The 18,842-nt window shown below is 35.6% G+C and overlaps 1 protein-coding gene across 1 annotated transcript in view; it reads left to right on the top strand.

Annotated features, from left to right (window-relative positions):
• The window catches only part of LOC121389163, a 31,832-nt gene extending 22,105 nt beyond the window's left edge, over positions 1–9,727 (top strand). Inside the window, exons 18-21 of the mRNA XM_041520771.1 lie at positions 2,542–2,794; positions 4,957–5,144; positions 6,117–6,269; positions 7,345–9,727. Of these exons, the coding sequence (XP_041376705.1) occupies positions 2,542–2,794; positions 4,957–5,144; positions 6,117–6,269; positions 7,345–8,411 (1,661 nt within the window). The 3' untranslated portion in view covers positions 8,412–9,727. The remainder of the gene's footprint in view (positions 1–2,541; positions 2,795–4,956; positions 5,145–6,116; positions 6,270–7,344) is intronic.
• Positions 9,728–18,842: the final 9,115 nt, after the last annotated feature.

The raw sequence follows: 18,842 nt of genomic DNA, 5'->3' as shown, positions 1-18,842 counted from the left end.
CCTTAAAATCTAATAATGAACATCCTTAAAATCTAATAGTGAACATACTTAAAATCTAATAATGAACATCCTTAAAATCTAATAATGAACATCCTTAAAATCTAATAATGAATATACTTAAAATCTAATAATGAACATCGTTAAAATCTAATAATGAATATACTTAAAATCTAATCATGAACATAATTAAAATCTAATCATGAACATACTTAAAATCTAATCATGAACATCCTTAAAATTTAATAATGAATATACTTAAAATCTAATAATGAATATACTTAAAATGTAACAAAACCAAAATGGTACACAGTGAAACCTCTGAAAACCAGAATCCCCTCAAAACCCTCATGGGCCCTTTTTAAAATATCTGTACATAAGAGAACCTCTCTAAACCGGATACCTCTTAAAACCGGACTTTTTACTTGGTTTGAGAGTGTCCGGTTGAGGAGTTTCACTGTATATATTATCAGAGTAATATTGTATTATGCAAGCCTTTGGCAAGCATAATACATTACTTTAATTCCTAATATATTATATTGATGATACCGAAAAACACAAGGGTAATAATCTCTTTATCACATAATCTCAAGCTTAATACGTGTTTTTGTAAACTCTATACGCAACTTTAATTCCAATCAGTCATTACCGATATTCAAATGACGTAAGAATATGTGATGCAGTATCTTTTTGAATGGAAATGATGTCAAACCTGAATGATGTTTTTATGGATATCCTTACATAAAAATAAACAAGTGTTTAACGTTTTTGTTTTCAGAACGCTGGATGGTTTTCAGTGTAAATTTGCAATTGAAATGTTTTTCTTTGATGACTATGAATGCATACATCAATTATAAGAGTGTCATCTTAGTACGGTTACTCAAATGTCAATAAACATAGTGCCGTGACCTTAATTTACATCTAATTTGCAAGGTTATCAAATTCTTAAAGTATGTTATCTGAAAAATATCACATACTTTGATTGCACTGAAAATGTATATATATGTAATGAAACTCCGCTATTACGACTATCAACGGGACTTATTACAATTGATCTTAATTTTGGGATTGTCCTAATACTGAATTACCAACATTCGAAATCATGATTGTTTGGAAAATATTGATTGCAAATTTTATGTCCCACCCTCCTTTCTGGTTGTTGTCAACAATGTCTAAACTGATAAAAGTAATAGGTGTATTGACGGCGTATTGACATTTACATTGAAATGCAAGAATAATCAAGTCCACTGGGACAGTTGTGACTTCTGTCTTACTTGACTGATTGCAGCTATTCGTTGCATTTGTTGTCAGTTTCTGTGAAAATAAAGTTCTAGGATTGTATGGCATTTGTTTTTATTAAAAAAAAAATGTTACTATGTGTAACTGTTACTTTTCAACATTATTGTGTGCAAGGTATACCATAAACTGACTGCGCCGTACCTTCCATAAATTAACCTTCTAGTTCGAAAGTAATCTTTTTTTCTTTCTTTTTTTAAATATTTATTTTCCCCAGTCCATTCGGACCATATCATGGTTGGGGAGCCTTGAATTCATGGCCTTACATCAAAGTAATATAATTTATATACAAGTACATATATCAAATTTGTAGTATAATAATGTTATATAGTCACATATAACAATTTGATACATAAATGAATTTGTAATGTTTCTGTATAAATTAAAGATTGGTAAAAAACCAAACAAATTGCTATGACGCATATAATGGAAAGGACTGGGAAATATAGGAGAAGAAGATATAATGGTTAAAACACACAATAATAAATTGATTAATAAATAAATAAGCAAACAAAGAAACAAAACAAAATAAATAAATAAATAAATAAATAAATAAATACATGGGGGAGGGGTAAATCTATACTAGCACGAAACGAAAAAGACCTGGAATTCGAAACAAGCTATTGTTAGGAAATACGTTCGAAAGTAATCTTTCCAACTAACTAGATATCAGACTATTTAATTACTAGTTTGAGTAACACATATACCTGCAATTAACTTTAACACCATAATGTGTACAACTAGGCAACATTTTACTATGTTATTTGTTGTTTGTAGCTTATGTGACATGACAAGTAAATGCTGTGGTCACATTTGTGGTGTCCAAATGCACTGAAAATTACCACTGGGTCTGACTTTACTGGTCACAATCCGTAATAGCAGGGTGGTCTTAATGTTTTAATAACAGAGTAGTTTGACTTTGAAAGTATACGGAAATATTCCGGTCTTTAAGATATTGGTCTTTATAACGGGGTGGGGTGGGACATGGCCCAGTTGTAAAGTGTCTGCTTAATGCGCAGTCAGTCTGGGATCGATCTTCATTGGTGGGCCCATTGGGCTATTTCCCGTTCCAGCCAGTGCACCATGGTATATCAAAGGCTGTGGTATGTGTATCCTGTCTGTGGTATGGTGCATATAAAAGATCCCTTGCTACTAATGAAAAAATATAGCAGGTTTCCTCTCTAAGACTATATGTCTGAATTTCCAAATGTGGTAAATTACTTTTACTCTGGGTTTTTTTGCGTGCAGGTAAAAGAAAACCGACGACGGTTCACCAAGAGTTCAGTGTGAGTTTCAACGGGCCGTGTAACCCGCACGACACGACCCTGATCTCCGAGCTGTCGACCGCCGTGCTCGAGTACCTGGATGCAAGGAACCTCTGTACGTGGGCCGAGTGTCGCTTCAGCAACATGACCATTCACTGCGGACCCGACCACACCAACAAGAGACGATATGTGGAGGACAAGTTCCGAGTCAAGTGGAACATAACCATTGACAACAGGTCAGTTGTGTTTACTGGTGTTAGTGGAACATAACCATTGACAACAGGTCAGTTGTGTTTACTGGTGTTAGTGGAACATAACCATTGACAACAGGTCAGTTGTGTTTACTGGTGTTAGTGGAACATAACCCAGGCCCGTACTCAGAAATTTATATGGGGGGTGCGTAATCGACGGCCCAAATGGTCCGGGGTATGCTCCCCCGAAATTGTTTTAAATCTAGAAAGCAGGAGGTGCATTTTTCTGCATTCTGGGAAGTAAATTTGTCACATCGTCGGACTATTTTTATTTGTTTTACATATCCACGGATGGACCTCGGCAGACTATGGTGGTGCTTATGCACCCCTCGCACGCCCCCCCCCCCCCCCCCCCCCCTGCGTACGGGCCTGTAACCATTGATAACAAGTCAGTTGTGTTTACTGGTGTTAGTGGAACATAACCATTGATAACAGGTCAGTTGTGTTTACTGGTGTTAGTGGAACATAACTATTGATAACAAGTCAGTTGTGTTTTCATGGATGACAGTGGAACATAACCATTGATAACAGGTCACTTGTGTTTACTGGTGTTAGTGGAACATAACCATTGATAACAGTCGGTTGTGTTTACTGTTGTTAGTGGAACAACAGGTCTGTTGTGTTTACTGGTGTTAGTGGAACATAACCATTGATAACAGGTCATTTGTGTTTACTGGTGTTAGTGGAACATAACCATTGATAACAGGTCAGTTGTGTTTACTGGTGTTAGTAGAACATAAACATTGATAACAGGTCAGTTGTGTTTGCTGTTGTTCTATCAGATGGAACATAACCATTGATAACAGGTCAGTTGTGTTTACTGGTGTTAGTGGAACATAACCATTGATAACAGGTCAATTGTGTTTACTAGTGTTAGTAGAACATAAACATTGATAACAGGTCAGTTGTGTTTGCTGTTGTTCTATCAGATGGAACATAACCATTGATAACAGGTCAGTTGTGTTTACTGGTGTTAGTGGAACATAACCATTGATAACAGGTCAGTTGTGTTTGCTGTTGTTCTATCAAATGGAACATAACCATTGATAACAGGTTACACCCAAAACATACCAGATCTGATTCTGGGTCTGGCGTGGGTGACACTGGTGTATTTTGACGTCTGGGTCTGTAACTGTAACGTGTTATCAATATATATTAATGTGTTCATATATTTAGATAAATTTACTTCTATAAACATCAACAATAAGTATAAGAAATCCACATTGTTTAATATATAGCTTTCCTGTTGATTATTAAGAAAAATTAATGAGTGAGGTTCGAGTCTGGCAGTGTGAAAAAAATAGCACATGTTCTATGACGTCTGTTGCCAGATCTGTAGTTGACGTCAGCACAGACGCTACAGGTATGTTTTGTCACATTCGATTCAATTTGTTTCATTTTGGACTGGCACCATATTCGCCAGACCCAGACCCAGACCCGGTGTGTTTTGTGCCTTAGTTGTGTTTCCTGCTGTTCTTTCCATAATGTGGATGGCTTTTATTAATATTTTGTTTACGTATTTTTGGTGTTAGTGGAAAGTTCTGTCATGATGCATATACAATGCAAAAAAACAAGAAGACCAAAACACTGCCAAACATTTAAAAAGGAACCATTTTGATCATTTTGTTATTAAACATTTTAAGAATTTGGTATGTATATCTTAATTAATACATGTGTAAGTTTGAATATCAGTAAATTCTAAAAAAAATTTTTTTACTACAGTGTTGATTTTTTAAATTATGATAAGTGATAATTTTCAGTGTTTATTTTATGTATTTATAGATTCAGTATTTGTTTTCTTTATGATGTTATATTTGAATTAATTTTCTGTATTTTTGCATTAAATTTCAGTAGGCCTACTGTAAACCGGGAAAAAATTGTGTACATATTAGTTTCACGTCATTCACGCCCAACCTCAAGTTGTGAAATTTATATGCACGCATTATTTCATACACATTATTTTTAACAGTTATTCATGAAATTTAAACATTGCGAACATGCGCTAAGGTGCGCAATATTAATCCAGTTTACAATATATATTTACTGGATTTCTTTTTTCGATTTTTTTTCAGTATTTCTTTTATTTAATTATTTGTACAGAAATTTATATATTTATTTTTTACATATATATTTTTATTTACTTTCAGTACTGGTTTCAGCCGGAGTCAGGTGGAGGCGATTCTCTTCAATATCAAGATAGAGCTGATGAAACTGGCCGCAGCCCTGTCGATAGTAGTCGACAAGCAACACTACACAACGGTTCCCGGCACAGTGATGACGTCACCGCTAGCATGGGTCTGTCACCATGGAGAGATGGTCTATGATGACGGGTGTGGTCAGTGACATCACGGAATATTTTATTATTATTAATTAAAAACACTGTCCTGAATTTGCTGCTATTGTAACATTTTCTGACTAATGGAGCAAGTAAATGTTTTATGTATTAAATTTAATTTGTTTAGAATATCAGTGTCTGTATATCCAATGCATTTCTGATTGTCCTAATGTGTGTAGTTGTTCATTTTATGTCTTAATATATATTATACAAGTTTATTTTAAGGTAAAATCCAGTTTGGACCAGAAATACAATGAATATTCAAACACTTCAGGCCTTTTGATTCTACGGAAACAATTGTTTCCAGTACCGTGTCGGTAAAATTACGGCACCGATATTTCGTTTTCCATGATTATTATATCAAGTACGACTATTCAGCAGAACCTAACAATAGTTTCCAATGGGTTCCCGATGGATTTCCGATGGATTCCCATTATCACGAGGCATGGAACTGAAAAAGTGTTTCCCATGTAATTTGAAATCCTATGGCCTGCACTTGACATTCTGAACAAGAAAATGTAAATAATATGTATTTTAGTCGTTAAAGAGCTCTATTAGTCGAAAAAATATGATTACAATGGCAGCGAAATCAGGACAGTCTCTTTAACAAAAACCAACAGTAAGACACAATGTCTTTTGTTTCCATCAGTTTGGTTATCTGTCACAGCATGAAATTGGTCTTTGACAACATACAGTATTTTATTGTTATTACTTTACAACAAAACCAAAATAACAAATACAATACATCAGTTGCTTCCATCAGTTTCTGTATCTGGTTATCTGCATATAATTACTAAGTTTTCTGCATTTTTGCCCTGTGACAATTTCATCACTGTTTTATAAATGTTACTTGCATATGTTAATGTGTTTTTATCAGTGAGTGACTTAACATGAAAAATAATTTTTTAAGAAGAGTTCATTCAGTTAAAGACTGTTAAAACTTTATATTAAATTATGTTATGTTGGTTTTAGTTGCGTGTCCCGCTGGCAGCTATCTGAATTCGACAATCCAGCGGTGTGTGCTGTGTTCCCGTGGTTACTACCAGGAGCAGAAGATGCACACTGAATGTCACATGTGTTCGGAGGGCTTCACCAGGGAGGAGGGATCCATCACCGTCAAACAATGTATGACTCTTTTTTTTCAAATCTGTTCTCACATAGTCAAAATAATATTTATTGTATTGTACACATTAAAATGGGATTGGTCAACAGGCATAGCCTATGTGAAGGTCTCTCCCTTCATTTTACAAATGGAAGCATTACACAATATTTTGACATCTGGTGCAGATCTAACCTTTTTTGGGGGGGGGGGGGGGGAGGATCCAGAACGAAAAAGGCACAATAAAATTTTAAAAGGGGCACCATTGCAACAACCTCTTTTGTCTTTCCAAAGGTCTACGGTGGCACTTGTCAAATTTGAAGGGGGGGTGGGGGCTGGAGTCGGGACCCATGACCCCTAGATCTGCCCTAAGACATGGTATAGATTGAGTTAAGTTTCCAACATATATATTGAGTGTTTTAACAAATGCAATTTAGTAGAAGAAAAAATTTGAAGTAAATTTAATATTTTTTTCCGTTTGTTTTAATGTTCATATCACAGGGAAGGAAAGCTATTATCATGCCCACATTCACTAAAGGGAATGAGTACCGTAACTGTAAATGGATACTCATGACTCGTTAGAAGATTTCAGCTGATCATTGCTATTAGGACAATCAGATACGTACATTGTAACACAGGTAAATACATATAGGTAGAGAGGTCAGGGCTTCTAGAATTTTTTTTACAATCCACTAGCCATGGAATCAGTGATTTCAAAATGTACTAGCCAGGATTAAAAATTCACTAGCCCTACTTTACTATAAGTTAATACAGTTTTACTAAATAATAGTAATAATCAGAGATGTCACCTAAAGAGGGAGATAGAGCTTAAAAACATTAATGTTGGGGTGAGAGCAGGATATTCATACTTACAAAATAGACTTAACTGCAACTTTTGACATTTTGTTTTCACTAGCCGTCGGGCAATGCGATAGTAGTTATTTACTAACCCAACATTGAATATCACTAGCCATGGGAGTTGGGCTACCATAATCTAGAAGCCCTGAAGTATTCATGAAATGAATATTTTTTTTAAGTTTTCATCATTTCCCTTCATTTAGCAGATTTTAGTACTTACATAATTAATATTGCTTCTTTCAGGTGTGACGTTTCCATCAATAGACGAGATGAGTAAATTTCTCATTATAACTGCCTGTACATTCGGCTTCGTCTTCCTGTGTATGGTCATCTTCATGTACACTCAATACCGACGTCAGCAGAAGCAGGCACAGAAAAGTCTCATGTTGACCAACTCATCACGTTACATGACACCCAACGTTTACGTCGCACCCCCACCGATGATGCCAAAGTCCAAAAACATGTTTGACGAGCCTAGAGACTATATCGGGTCACACGACTATGAAGATATAGACGGAACGATAAATAAAGCCAATTTTGATGGATTTTATCGAATACCACGAGTTCACAGAGATTCGCTTAATTCCTTTAAGACGGCTAGTGATATCATTTACCGTATCCCTCCATCACCTTCGCCAAGAGAATCAACGTGTACGAACTCTTTCAAGACATCAGATGACACCTTGATACCAAATTCTCCAATAGAATCGGCCAAATCCTTCAAACTGTCGAATGAGGGGTTCTACAATTACAAGCCTCCAATGTCACCGAGGGCATCAACGGCAAACAATTCGTTCCGATCATCGCCAGACTCGTCTTACAAAAGTCCACAGAGTTCACGGGACGTCTACATGAGCAACGTGCATCGTTTCCGCTCACCCCCCGAATCGCCATATCGGAGTCCACGCATGCAAAGAGCGTTCCCGAATACCTTTCAAACACCAGACGAGACGTGCGGTTCTCCAACATTTCGAAGCGTGCCTGAGGAAAGCCAGAGTCCACGGTTTCATCAGCGAGATATGCCGCCATCATTTAAAATGCTCCAAGACTCGCACTACCGCAGCCCCGTGTTGCCGCGAGATGCGCAGAATTCCTTCAAGCCTCTCGGTGACTCTCTGTACAAGCGCCCACCCTCCCCGATCTCCCCATCATCGTCAGGGCGAGTGTCGAACGAATCCCTGCACCGAGCACCATCAACTCCGCGGGCCTCGCCTAATGCTTCACGTGCTCGACTCGAACTGATGTTCCGAACACCACCGTCGTCTCGGTCAAAGAAAATCACAGAAAACAACTGTTATGAATACGAATAGACCATCAGCAGCAGGATTCTCAAGAAAAAAAAAAAAAGGTTTCTTCCAGCTTTGTAATCGGTAAATTTGTAAATTTGTGGAATAACAAAGATCCAGTAAAAATAACTACAGCACTGTGGTGTTACAGATTAATACATTGAAGTATTCAACAGAATGATTTTACTAACGGAAACAACTCTGCATAGACAAAAATCTATGAAAAAGATAAATTGAAGCCAGGAAAAGAAAGAAGAAGAAAAGGCCTATTGAATTTTGAGTTTTCTCTGGCAATGTGTTTACAAACAGACTTGAATTTTGAGTCTTGTTTTTCGGTATTGTATGAAATGTGTATCTTAGATAACATTATATGGCATTAAATATCAAATTTAAAGGGACAGAATCGACATTACATCTCTTTTATAACTGGGGTTTTATTCTACAAACACCTAATGACTCGGTAATTATTGGAAAATACCTGGCTTGCATATTATACAAATAGTTCATAATGTGTTTTTGTTTAAAATAATAACATCTATTTGTGCAAAACTGTACTGTGCACATTTGATTCTGTCTCTTTAAAAAATATATATAGCACATCTTAGATTTGTAAACTGTGTGCTGTACTGAATTAGAAAGATAGATTTTTGTGGTTATAATATTGAAAATCAAACCCAAAATGACTGTATTAAGTCATTTAAAAGCGCAAGATATTTTCTGTTCTTACGGTTTTTCTTTTAAGTTTTCTATTGTGTTTATAAAAGTTTGAATGGAAATAGCACAAAGTTTTAGAGAACAGTGTACATATCCCAACTTTTGTTCTTGTTATTAATTTTGTCAAATTAGTTCTGCTTGGTTACCATTATTTCACCATTCATTAATGAATCATTGTTGGGATGTCCATAAAGAACATGTCTTGTTTTACAATTATATTTATTTAAGAATATTTTGTGCCAAATGCCACCACCAATTTGAATGTTCTAAACCACAGTAAGGCCAAAGAAAATAAATTTTTGGGCTCTGGTCAGCATGCATGTTGATTTTTACCCTTGTGTGACAACATTTTATTTGTTTAATTTCCCATACTATGGTGTAGTTTTTTGCTGGGCTTTTCTTGCTATGACGTAAAACCGCATTTGGAGGCAAAATGCTATCGTGCATGAACTAGAACATGCATTCTGATTTCAAATTAAATATGCCCCTTATTTAGGTGTCAAATATACCCACCATTTCTGTGCAATCCATGCTTTAAAAAAATGTTTACAAAAAAAAAAAAAACCCTCATCACTGCATCAGTTCTGGAACTTTGGTCTGACCAGAGACCAATTTTTTTTTTTCTGTTTTTTTGGCCTAACAGCTATTTTTGATTCTTTTGTTTTTACATTGAAATTTCTTATAGAATCTCATTCATAATAGATTCCATCAATCATCTTCATAGGATTTGAATGTAAATTTTGTGCTGTAACATATTTACAAGTATTTAACAATTGATCGGTGTTGTGTATAAAGTAATGAGTAGTTTGAAAATAGTGATTATGTATGTGATTATTGTCTGTTGGGTACCAAGCTTTTAAAACATCCAATTTGAATGTGTGCACCACATAGTTATGGTGTTATTGTGTTGGTGGGTGTAGCAGTAATTCTTGACCACAATCCTGTCTGTGGGAAAGTACATATAAAAGATCCCTTGCTGCATTAGAAAAAATGTAGCGGGTTTCCTCTTATGACTACTTGTCAGAATTACCAAATGTTTGACATCCAATAGCTGATGATTAATTAATCAGTGTGCTCTAGTGGTGTCGTTAAACAAAACATACTTCTAGATGAGAATGTGTGATAAGGCAATGGTTTAAATTTTGGCTCTCAATACAAAGATGATTTAGTTGATGAATTATATATTTATAAGACCGAGTATTAGAAGCAGGAGGCCAGGTTAATTCCAACCAAGATGGGGAAAATTGAAATATAATGATTAACTGATTGCCCCCAGCAAAACTGGAAATTGCAATACATGGCCCTAGGTATAAATGGCAAATCTGCTACTGACTAGGGAAGTGGAACAAATTGACATCACTCATGTGCAGCGCATGGTCAAGTGTATAACACAAGTTATTCCCATCGCCAAACCACCCCTTTCTTATATTTATATACCGTATTGTTCCTATTTGTAGCGCCCCCTCTAATATAAGCGCCCCCTATGATCACGAGAAATGTGTCATGAAACGGTACCCGTAAAATAGTAAAACTGGCTTACCTGACTGCCGACTTGCAATGATTATAATCGGTAAACAAATAAAATCCAAACAGGTGAAGCACTACGACACTAGTATGGGCGAACAGTATGTCACACATGTCGTTTATCAAATGTATGTCACTGTTATCTCCACGCAGAATGAATGCACGACACTCCGTTAACACTGTTCAAAACCGGAAGTACAAACATACCGGTAGGTATTTACACCGACACCGTAACACCGTTTAAAAAACGGGTAAATGATAACTTTAACTAACTGCAAACTGCAAACGAGTCAAATGTCAACAATTTAACTTTAACTAAACTTAAAACTGGAGTCAAATGACAATAATTTGTGTACACAGTGACAATCGAAACGTGTCAGTTACAAACTACCGGCCAGAGCTATCGTAGTCTGTGCTGTCTGACTGATGATCCTCGTCGTCTGTGGAATCGTCGTCGGATAGAACAGCTGGCACGTTCATAGCTTCCAGTAACTGTTCGTCCATTTCCACATCTTCAGGGGAAAACCCGTCAGATTGGTCGTCACCATCGTCATCATCATTAATGCAGTTAAAAAGGTAGTCTTCACTGCCGTCTAAGGCACTAGTGATGCCACACTTCTTGAAAGACTTTCTGATGATGTCAGGGGTGATTGCCGCCCATGCTTCTTTCACCCATCGTAGCAATAACGGTTTAGGCGGAGTTTTACGATTACCGAATCGAGTGTTTTCAAATAAAAATATATTCAGACTGGGTGACAAAATGAAGTGGGCGAGTATGAGGGGTCTCAATCACACACCCCTCCCCCACCCCACTTTCAAATACACTCCGCAGGCCCTGTATGCCTACGTGCACAGTACCATGTATTTCGATAAATCAGCTGACGATGTACGGTACGCTACGTCATTTCAACAAGAAAACGTCACTGGTGGAGTGACTCGGCAGCAAAGCTTTTGATGTCTCAGCGAGCCAGACGCATTGACAGTTTGATACGAGGATTTTTCACACGTATTACGAAACGTGTTCTAGTACTCTAATTAGCGCGCCCCCTTTGTGTTTTGCATCGTGCCCGGGCGCTACAAATAGGAACAATACGGTAACTCCAAGGTGTGATTCCCATTTAGAAACAAAAGCTAAAAAAGGTACGATACCTATTGAAAACAAAAGCAGAGATGATCTTTAAAAATCAGTAAACTGGTTTATACTTCAATAATGCTTAGATGTACCAACTTAGACTGTCACATCCATGTTATCGCAGACTTCACACTGATTAGTCAGCGACGAAATGTTGGGCAAAGATGTGACAGTCATATCTAATCTGCAGTTCTGCCTCGGTTAGAATTTGTAGACAGCATTAATTGGTAGGTGTGCAGTTCACATAGAGATATGTTTTCAGCATTTTGGATTAAATTACTTTATACATAAAAAGTTGAAATTAGATGCAGGGTCGGGGGTGGAAATCACAATTCTTGTAACTGTAAATTACACGTAAAGAGGACCAAGGTCAGAATGTATTTGGGGTCCACTCTAGAGACTGGTTGTGTTCATGTGTCATAGAGAGATTCATACACCGTGTTGTGACTGCTTTTGTGTGCGACTGTCGGTCGTTACGTGTACTGGCTGTGTTGTGCAAATAAAGCTGCTTTCTCATGCTGCAACCAGTTATAATGACTTAACACGTGCAATTTTTAGTTTTTTGACATTTCTTAGGATCTCCCTCTAATTCCTTTTATACATGTCATTTTGTAGTATTTCCCGTAAGATTGGCCAAAATTCATTGCTATTTGTGGTGGAAAAGTTCCATAGGGAAATATTTTGAAATAAAAGTATCAGAATGAAAAACCCAATCATAGCAATCTTGTTAGATCAGTGCTTACCTGAGGTGCTTGAGTCAAAGGATCAAATCCCCTTGGTAGACCCTTTGTCTGATTGGGTTTTCCCCAATCCCAACCAGTCCCACACTATTGGAATGTTAAAGGCCATGGTATGTGCTATTCTGTCTGTGGGAAAGTGCATATAAAATATCTGTTGATGCTAATGGAAAACTGTAACCGATTTCCTTGTGAAGACTTACAATTACCAAGGGTTGGATATCCAATAGCCAATGATTAATCAATTACCAAGGGTTGGACATCCAATAGCCAATGATTAATCAATTACCAAGGGTTGGACATCCAATAGCCAATGATTAATCAATGACCAAGGGTTGGACATCCAATAGCCAATGATTAATCAATGACCAAGGGTTGGACATCCAATAGCCAATGATTAATCAATGACCAAGGGTTGGACATCCAATAGCCAATGATTAATCAATGACCAAGGGTTGGACATCCAATAGCCAATGATTAATCAATGACCAAGGGTTGGACATCCAATAGCCAATGATTAATCAATGACCAAGGGTTGGACATCCAATAGCCAATGATTAATCAATTACCAAAGGTTGGACATCCAATAGCCAATGATTAATCAATTACCAAAGGTTGGACATCCAATAGCCAATGATTAATCAATTACCAAAGGTTGGACATCCAATAGCCAATGATTAATCAATTACCAAAGGTTGGACATCCAATAGCCAATGATTAATCAATGACTAAGGGTTGGACATCCAATAGCCAATGATTAATCAATTATCAAAGGTTGGACATCCAATAGCCAATGATTAATCAATGACTAAGGGTTGGACATCCAATAGCCAATGATTAATCAATGACCAAGGGTTGGACATCCAATAGCCAATGATTAATCAATTACCAAGGGTTGGACATCCAATAGCCAATGATTAATCAATGACTAAGGGTTGGACATCCAATAGCCAATGATTAATCAATTACCAAGGGTTGGACATCCAATAGCCAATGATTAATCAATTACCAAGGGTTGGACATCCAATAGCCAATGATTAATCAATTACCAAGGGTTGGACATCCAATAGCCAATGATTAATCAATTACCAAGGGTTGGACATCCAATAGCCAATGATTAATCAATGACTAAGGGTTGGACATCCAATAGCCAATGATTAATCAATTACCAAGGGTTGGACATCCAATAGCCAATGATTAATCAATGTGCTGTAATGGTGATGTTAAAGAAAACAAACTTTAACTTTATATAATTAAATTTCCGTTAAATTCATTACAATATAGCGTCATCACATTGGTCCAGCTGTAGCAATGTGAGTTTGTTCAATTCTTGATGAACTCAACGTCATCCGGAAACGTCATATCTGATGACATCATTTTATATTGATAGTTTGTCTTATTGAGTATTATTGTATAGAATCAAAATAATAATTGCAAATAAAATATGCACTTTTAACGTTATTAGTAAGCATGTTTTAAATTTAATTATAAGGATTGTCTGTTATTTCTTTTATGTTCATCTGGGTATGAACAAAAAAAAATCTTGCAAATTTATGTGAGAGTGGCTAATTTGTGTAGTTGGATTAGTTCTAAACTCACGATATATGCTTGGTTATTTGTGACTAAACTCGTTACAATAGTGGAATTATCAGTTTACAATCTGAATGCATACAACAAGTCATTATAACTGGTCATGGAGAGAGAATGTGGTTTGAGCAATATTAAACATTCAGTATTGTTTACTTTGGATGTAATTTAGTTTCAGTGTCTAAATGTAAACTACAGATGCTTTTCATATTTCATATCAGTTAAAATGTTGATGCCTTCTTTTATACTTTAGTTACATTTACAAAAAATTTATTTTATTCGATCATGTTTATTTGTGGTTTTCATTTCTTTGGTTGAAACTACATTATTTTTTAATATCTTTGAAATGTTGTTATGTATTTCTGCTGAACGAGTTAAATTTCCATTTCTTTTGTTTTAATTTAGTGTATTATTTCTTTTGACTGAAACAGTATATATTTGTAATATTTCAAAATGTTACATATTCTGTTATGTTGATAAGTTTGTGAATGGTTACAGACAGCAATAACATGAATGTAGAAAACTTGTCTGAGAACAATTTTTAATCATCAGTGAGTTATCTTTTTTGCCTTTTCTGAACACCAGATCAGAATTTTATTCAGCAAATATTTGATCATATAGCAACAGAAAAAAAAAATTCAGTGACACTTTTGAGATTTTTATGGTTAAGTTTACTTCAGAGGAACAATACACGGTGTTAATTATGAGACAGTATCTTGGAATTTCATATGTAGAAGCTCAAATTGAAAACTGTGTACTGCTGTATTGTTACTGAACTCAAATATGGCAGAATCTCATTGGCTCGAATACTGTCATGTGATAGTGTGTACAAACTGGTTTCACCCTCTGCAGATATACGATAGACATTCAGACAACCTTGTGATCCTACTGGAGACGTAGTGAACATGCATGTAAATAATAAATATGAAAATGAGACAAATGATTAGCGACAAAGTACTTAGTGTAACAGATAAGCTAATATTGAGGACCACTATGGTGATTTGAAACTAGCATCCTCTAGCAGTAATTTTTATATTAGTTAGCTACTGCCAGCAGGGACATTTCATACAGGTGCTGAATGTATTTAGTAAAATGAGACTTGATAAACCAAAACAGAATTTGGTAAAAGATTTTATCTGACCTACATGTATATTCAAGTTCACTGCAGGAGCATTTCAGAATTTTGTGGACAATGCAAAGTATTCGATCCAGATGCATACGAGTCATTGAGATTCTACTGTAGAAATAACTACATAATTACATCATGAGAAGACTCGTATATGCAATTTACCACATGCCTGCAGTTTTGGGCATGTGCTGTAGAACTTGTTTAGTTAAGTCTTGGAATTTATTCATTTTTAGTATGTGTTACGACCACTAGTTTACTAGTACTTGTGAGCACATCATAATAAGAGCACATCATCTGATATTAATCTTCATCATAGATCATCAATTTAACTGCTTATTTAAACAAACTTTCAAAATAGTAACTGGAGAATTGACAGAAGAAAATTCCGGGCAATGGCTGTTTTGGGTGTAATAGGATCCTGTTTTTAGGATCATTTTAGTAGCGAGAAAGTGAGTGACATAATGTGTAAAAGGCGCAGGTCAGACCAGCACAAGTCTAATGTACAGTATATGAATTGATAATGATTCTCACGGGTGCATGTATGCTTAACTTGTCCACACATCTACTGTTCTTCTCTATTCAGTCTGCTAAACATGAATAATAGTGAAAATTTACTAAAGATTTTCTCGTGTTATTTAAATAAATATCTTATAAATCAGCAGTTAAATTGGTTCCCTCATAGAAAATCATTTGTGGTAGTCAATGTTATTCTTAAAATGTTTTCTATGCAAAAAAAATTGACTGCTGACAGAGAGAAAGATAGTCGAAGTCAAAAGTGTTAGATCGCATGTGGTCTTTGAAATGATAACTTGATGATTTACAAAGAAATCTTGGATCAAGCATTTAGTTGGCAATACACTTATGAAATTGTGCACGTATATACACTGTTGTCCAGCTCTTTATTAAGGTCACTCCAGTAAAATGTGTCCATGCAACTTGTATAGTTTAAAATACTCATGAATATGTTTCTTTTGTTCTTGTGATGATTCTTTTTCCATAATGGCGTTGAAGTGACCCACAAGCGTAGGAAGGTGCCAAAAAGGGGGTGGGGGGCACACTTTTATATTTACACACTTTTACACTATTATAAAGCAAATATAAAGCAAAATATCTGATAAGTTGCCCCCCGTTTCCTACGCCAGTGCGTTCCATTGTAATGTTTTTTTTTTGTACTTTATCAATGGATAACATTCTATTTTTTTCAGTGATATTATTCAATCAGAATTGAGTAAATCAGAAAGTTGTTTGTAATTACATAGAGTGAAAAATACTTTGATGTAAAGGACATATCTGAGGTGCCCATAATAGACAGTGTTTTTTTTAATACAAGGTATTCTTTTTATTAAATCTGATGGTAGTTATTGTTTGTTATCGGTTACATTTTTACTATCATTTTTGTACTACTTTGTTTTACATTTTTATCAAGTTGATCTATCAGTATTTTGTTGTGAAAGATGTACTTTTTTCTACCAGTCTTACATTTTTTGTATAAAGTGAGGTGTGATATTTGTATGTTTAGGTATATATTGCATGCAAAGTTCCATTTTTTATTGAGATTTGTAGCAAATTGATAACAGTTGTATTGAAAATGTTATTTATATGAATAGTGTTAATGATTTTGATTTAAAACTTTAAAAACATCCTTTTTACCACCAAACATTTACGAAAAACTAAATACCAGTAAATGTGTTTAAACTTTCATACAAAGTAATTTTCCAAATTTTCATTTTTAACAGGAATAAAAACTTTAACACTGTATAGGTGATACTTTTTCTTGCTTTCTTCATAAAGCAAAATAAAATGGCTACTTTCTCTGGAGTTAAAAAATATCAGATTCCTGTGGGAATATAGATGTTTTGTATATTTGTGCAATATTTAAAGTACCTATTTGTTTTTCTTTTATAAAGAATACATTTTTAGTACTATAGTACAATACTACAACATGGCCAACTATCATACTATCACACGGGGCCGAGATGTCTCGGACACGGGGCCGAGTTGTCTGGGCCGAGTTGTCCCCCGGGCCGAGTTGTCTGGTCCCCGTCTGAAGTTTGCTCTCATTTTAAATATTTGGATTATTGGACTACAAATTATGTATTTAAGTGTAATTATTGTTATAAATAATTAATCCCAGGCAGTGTTACTTAATTAAGATGTATAAATCCATTGTGGTCTGCTTTCAGGTATGCTTTTGTCAAATTCTGAAGACATTGTGCTTTTGCAAACATCTCAGTGGATAACATGTTTAAAAACAAAAAAAGTTTTGTTTAAATGAATTTTGACAAAGAAAGAGAAATAGTTACAAATATTTACAGATAAAGGTCAAGAACAGTCTAGAAAATATAACAGAATAGACAAATATTTAAATAAAGAGGGCCGGAACAATCAAGAAAATATAACAGAATATACAAATACAGTCGACCTTCGATAACTCAAACTTCGATCTTTCAAAAATGTCGATCTCTCGAAGTGAAACGGCGGTCCCGGCCGAACTGCTATACAAACTAGTAATAACAGACTTCGAACACTCAAACTTCGAACATTCGAAAAACTCTTATCTCTCAAAGTAATTTTTTGGTCCCACCATAAAAAATTAAGGGATATTGCACTTCCAAAACTCGAAGTTTGTGGAGTGACTGAGCCTTTTAACTGTACCGGTAATACTTTAAAGAAAAATGAATTGTCACCCAAGCCAAGCGTGAGTGCCCCGACTGGTCTCGGCTATCGATGATACACTCGGTAATTACAGAATAATAGATCGCCGACTATGCGGAACGAAATGATCCTACATGCCTGCATTTGGTTGTCGGTGTTTGTACACAGCAGTAGGCCTCATTACACAAAGTACGGATAGTCTTGTAATCTTCAAAGAACTGTTGTATTAACAATTAATGCTGGTTGTTTTTTCTCTTAAACGAGTGAATCATGTCAAATTTGTTATTTGCTATTTAAGTATGAATTCAAAATGATTCATTACTAGTCATGTTAGAAACTGATACTTCAGAGATCGAGCAATCTGGGGAAGGACCCGGCAATGGGGGTATAGCCAGATCGGTTAATAGTCACGCTTTCTTGTCATCCAAGCAATCTGGCGAAGGGCCCAGAAATGGGGGGATAGCCAACGTACTTAGTGCTAATCGACATCCAGTATTTTAATTTATTAATAAATACAATAAAAGTACATAGAGATGTACGTCAAATTGATTGGATTTATCTCGTTTCTGTTAATATTTACTTAGTTTTATCATATACACACAAGGAATGTGCTAACATCTGTGTTGGGGACAGGGATGGAGCAGCAAACGTGTCTTCCGATATCAACGAAATGATAATACTACAATGCAGTTTCACTTTGGGGTCTGCTGTACGAATTTCGAAAACTCGAACTCCCTGAGACTCGAACTATTTCGTCATCCCCTTCAACTTCGAGTTAACGAAGTTCGACTGTATTTAAATAAAGAGGGCCGGAACAATCAAGAAAATATAACAGAATAGACAAATATTTAAATAAAAAGGGCCGGAACAATCAACAAAATATAACATAATATATAATTTTAAAAAACCAAATAGTTTTTCATGATTTCACATTGAAATCTGGACAGACCAAGTTAATTTTATTACCTGGGTTGGGG

Source organism: Gigantopelta aegis, chromosome 14, assembly GCF_016097555.1.
Source record: "Gigantopelta aegis isolate Gae_Host chromosome 14, Gae_host_genome, whole genome shotgun sequence".
In the NCBI taxonomy this organism is placed as follows: domain Eukaryota; kingdom Metazoa; phylum Mollusca; class Gastropoda; order Neomphalida; family Peltospiridae; genus Gigantopelta; species Gigantopelta aegis.
This window is presented reverse-complemented; position numbering and strand designations above follow the sequence as displayed.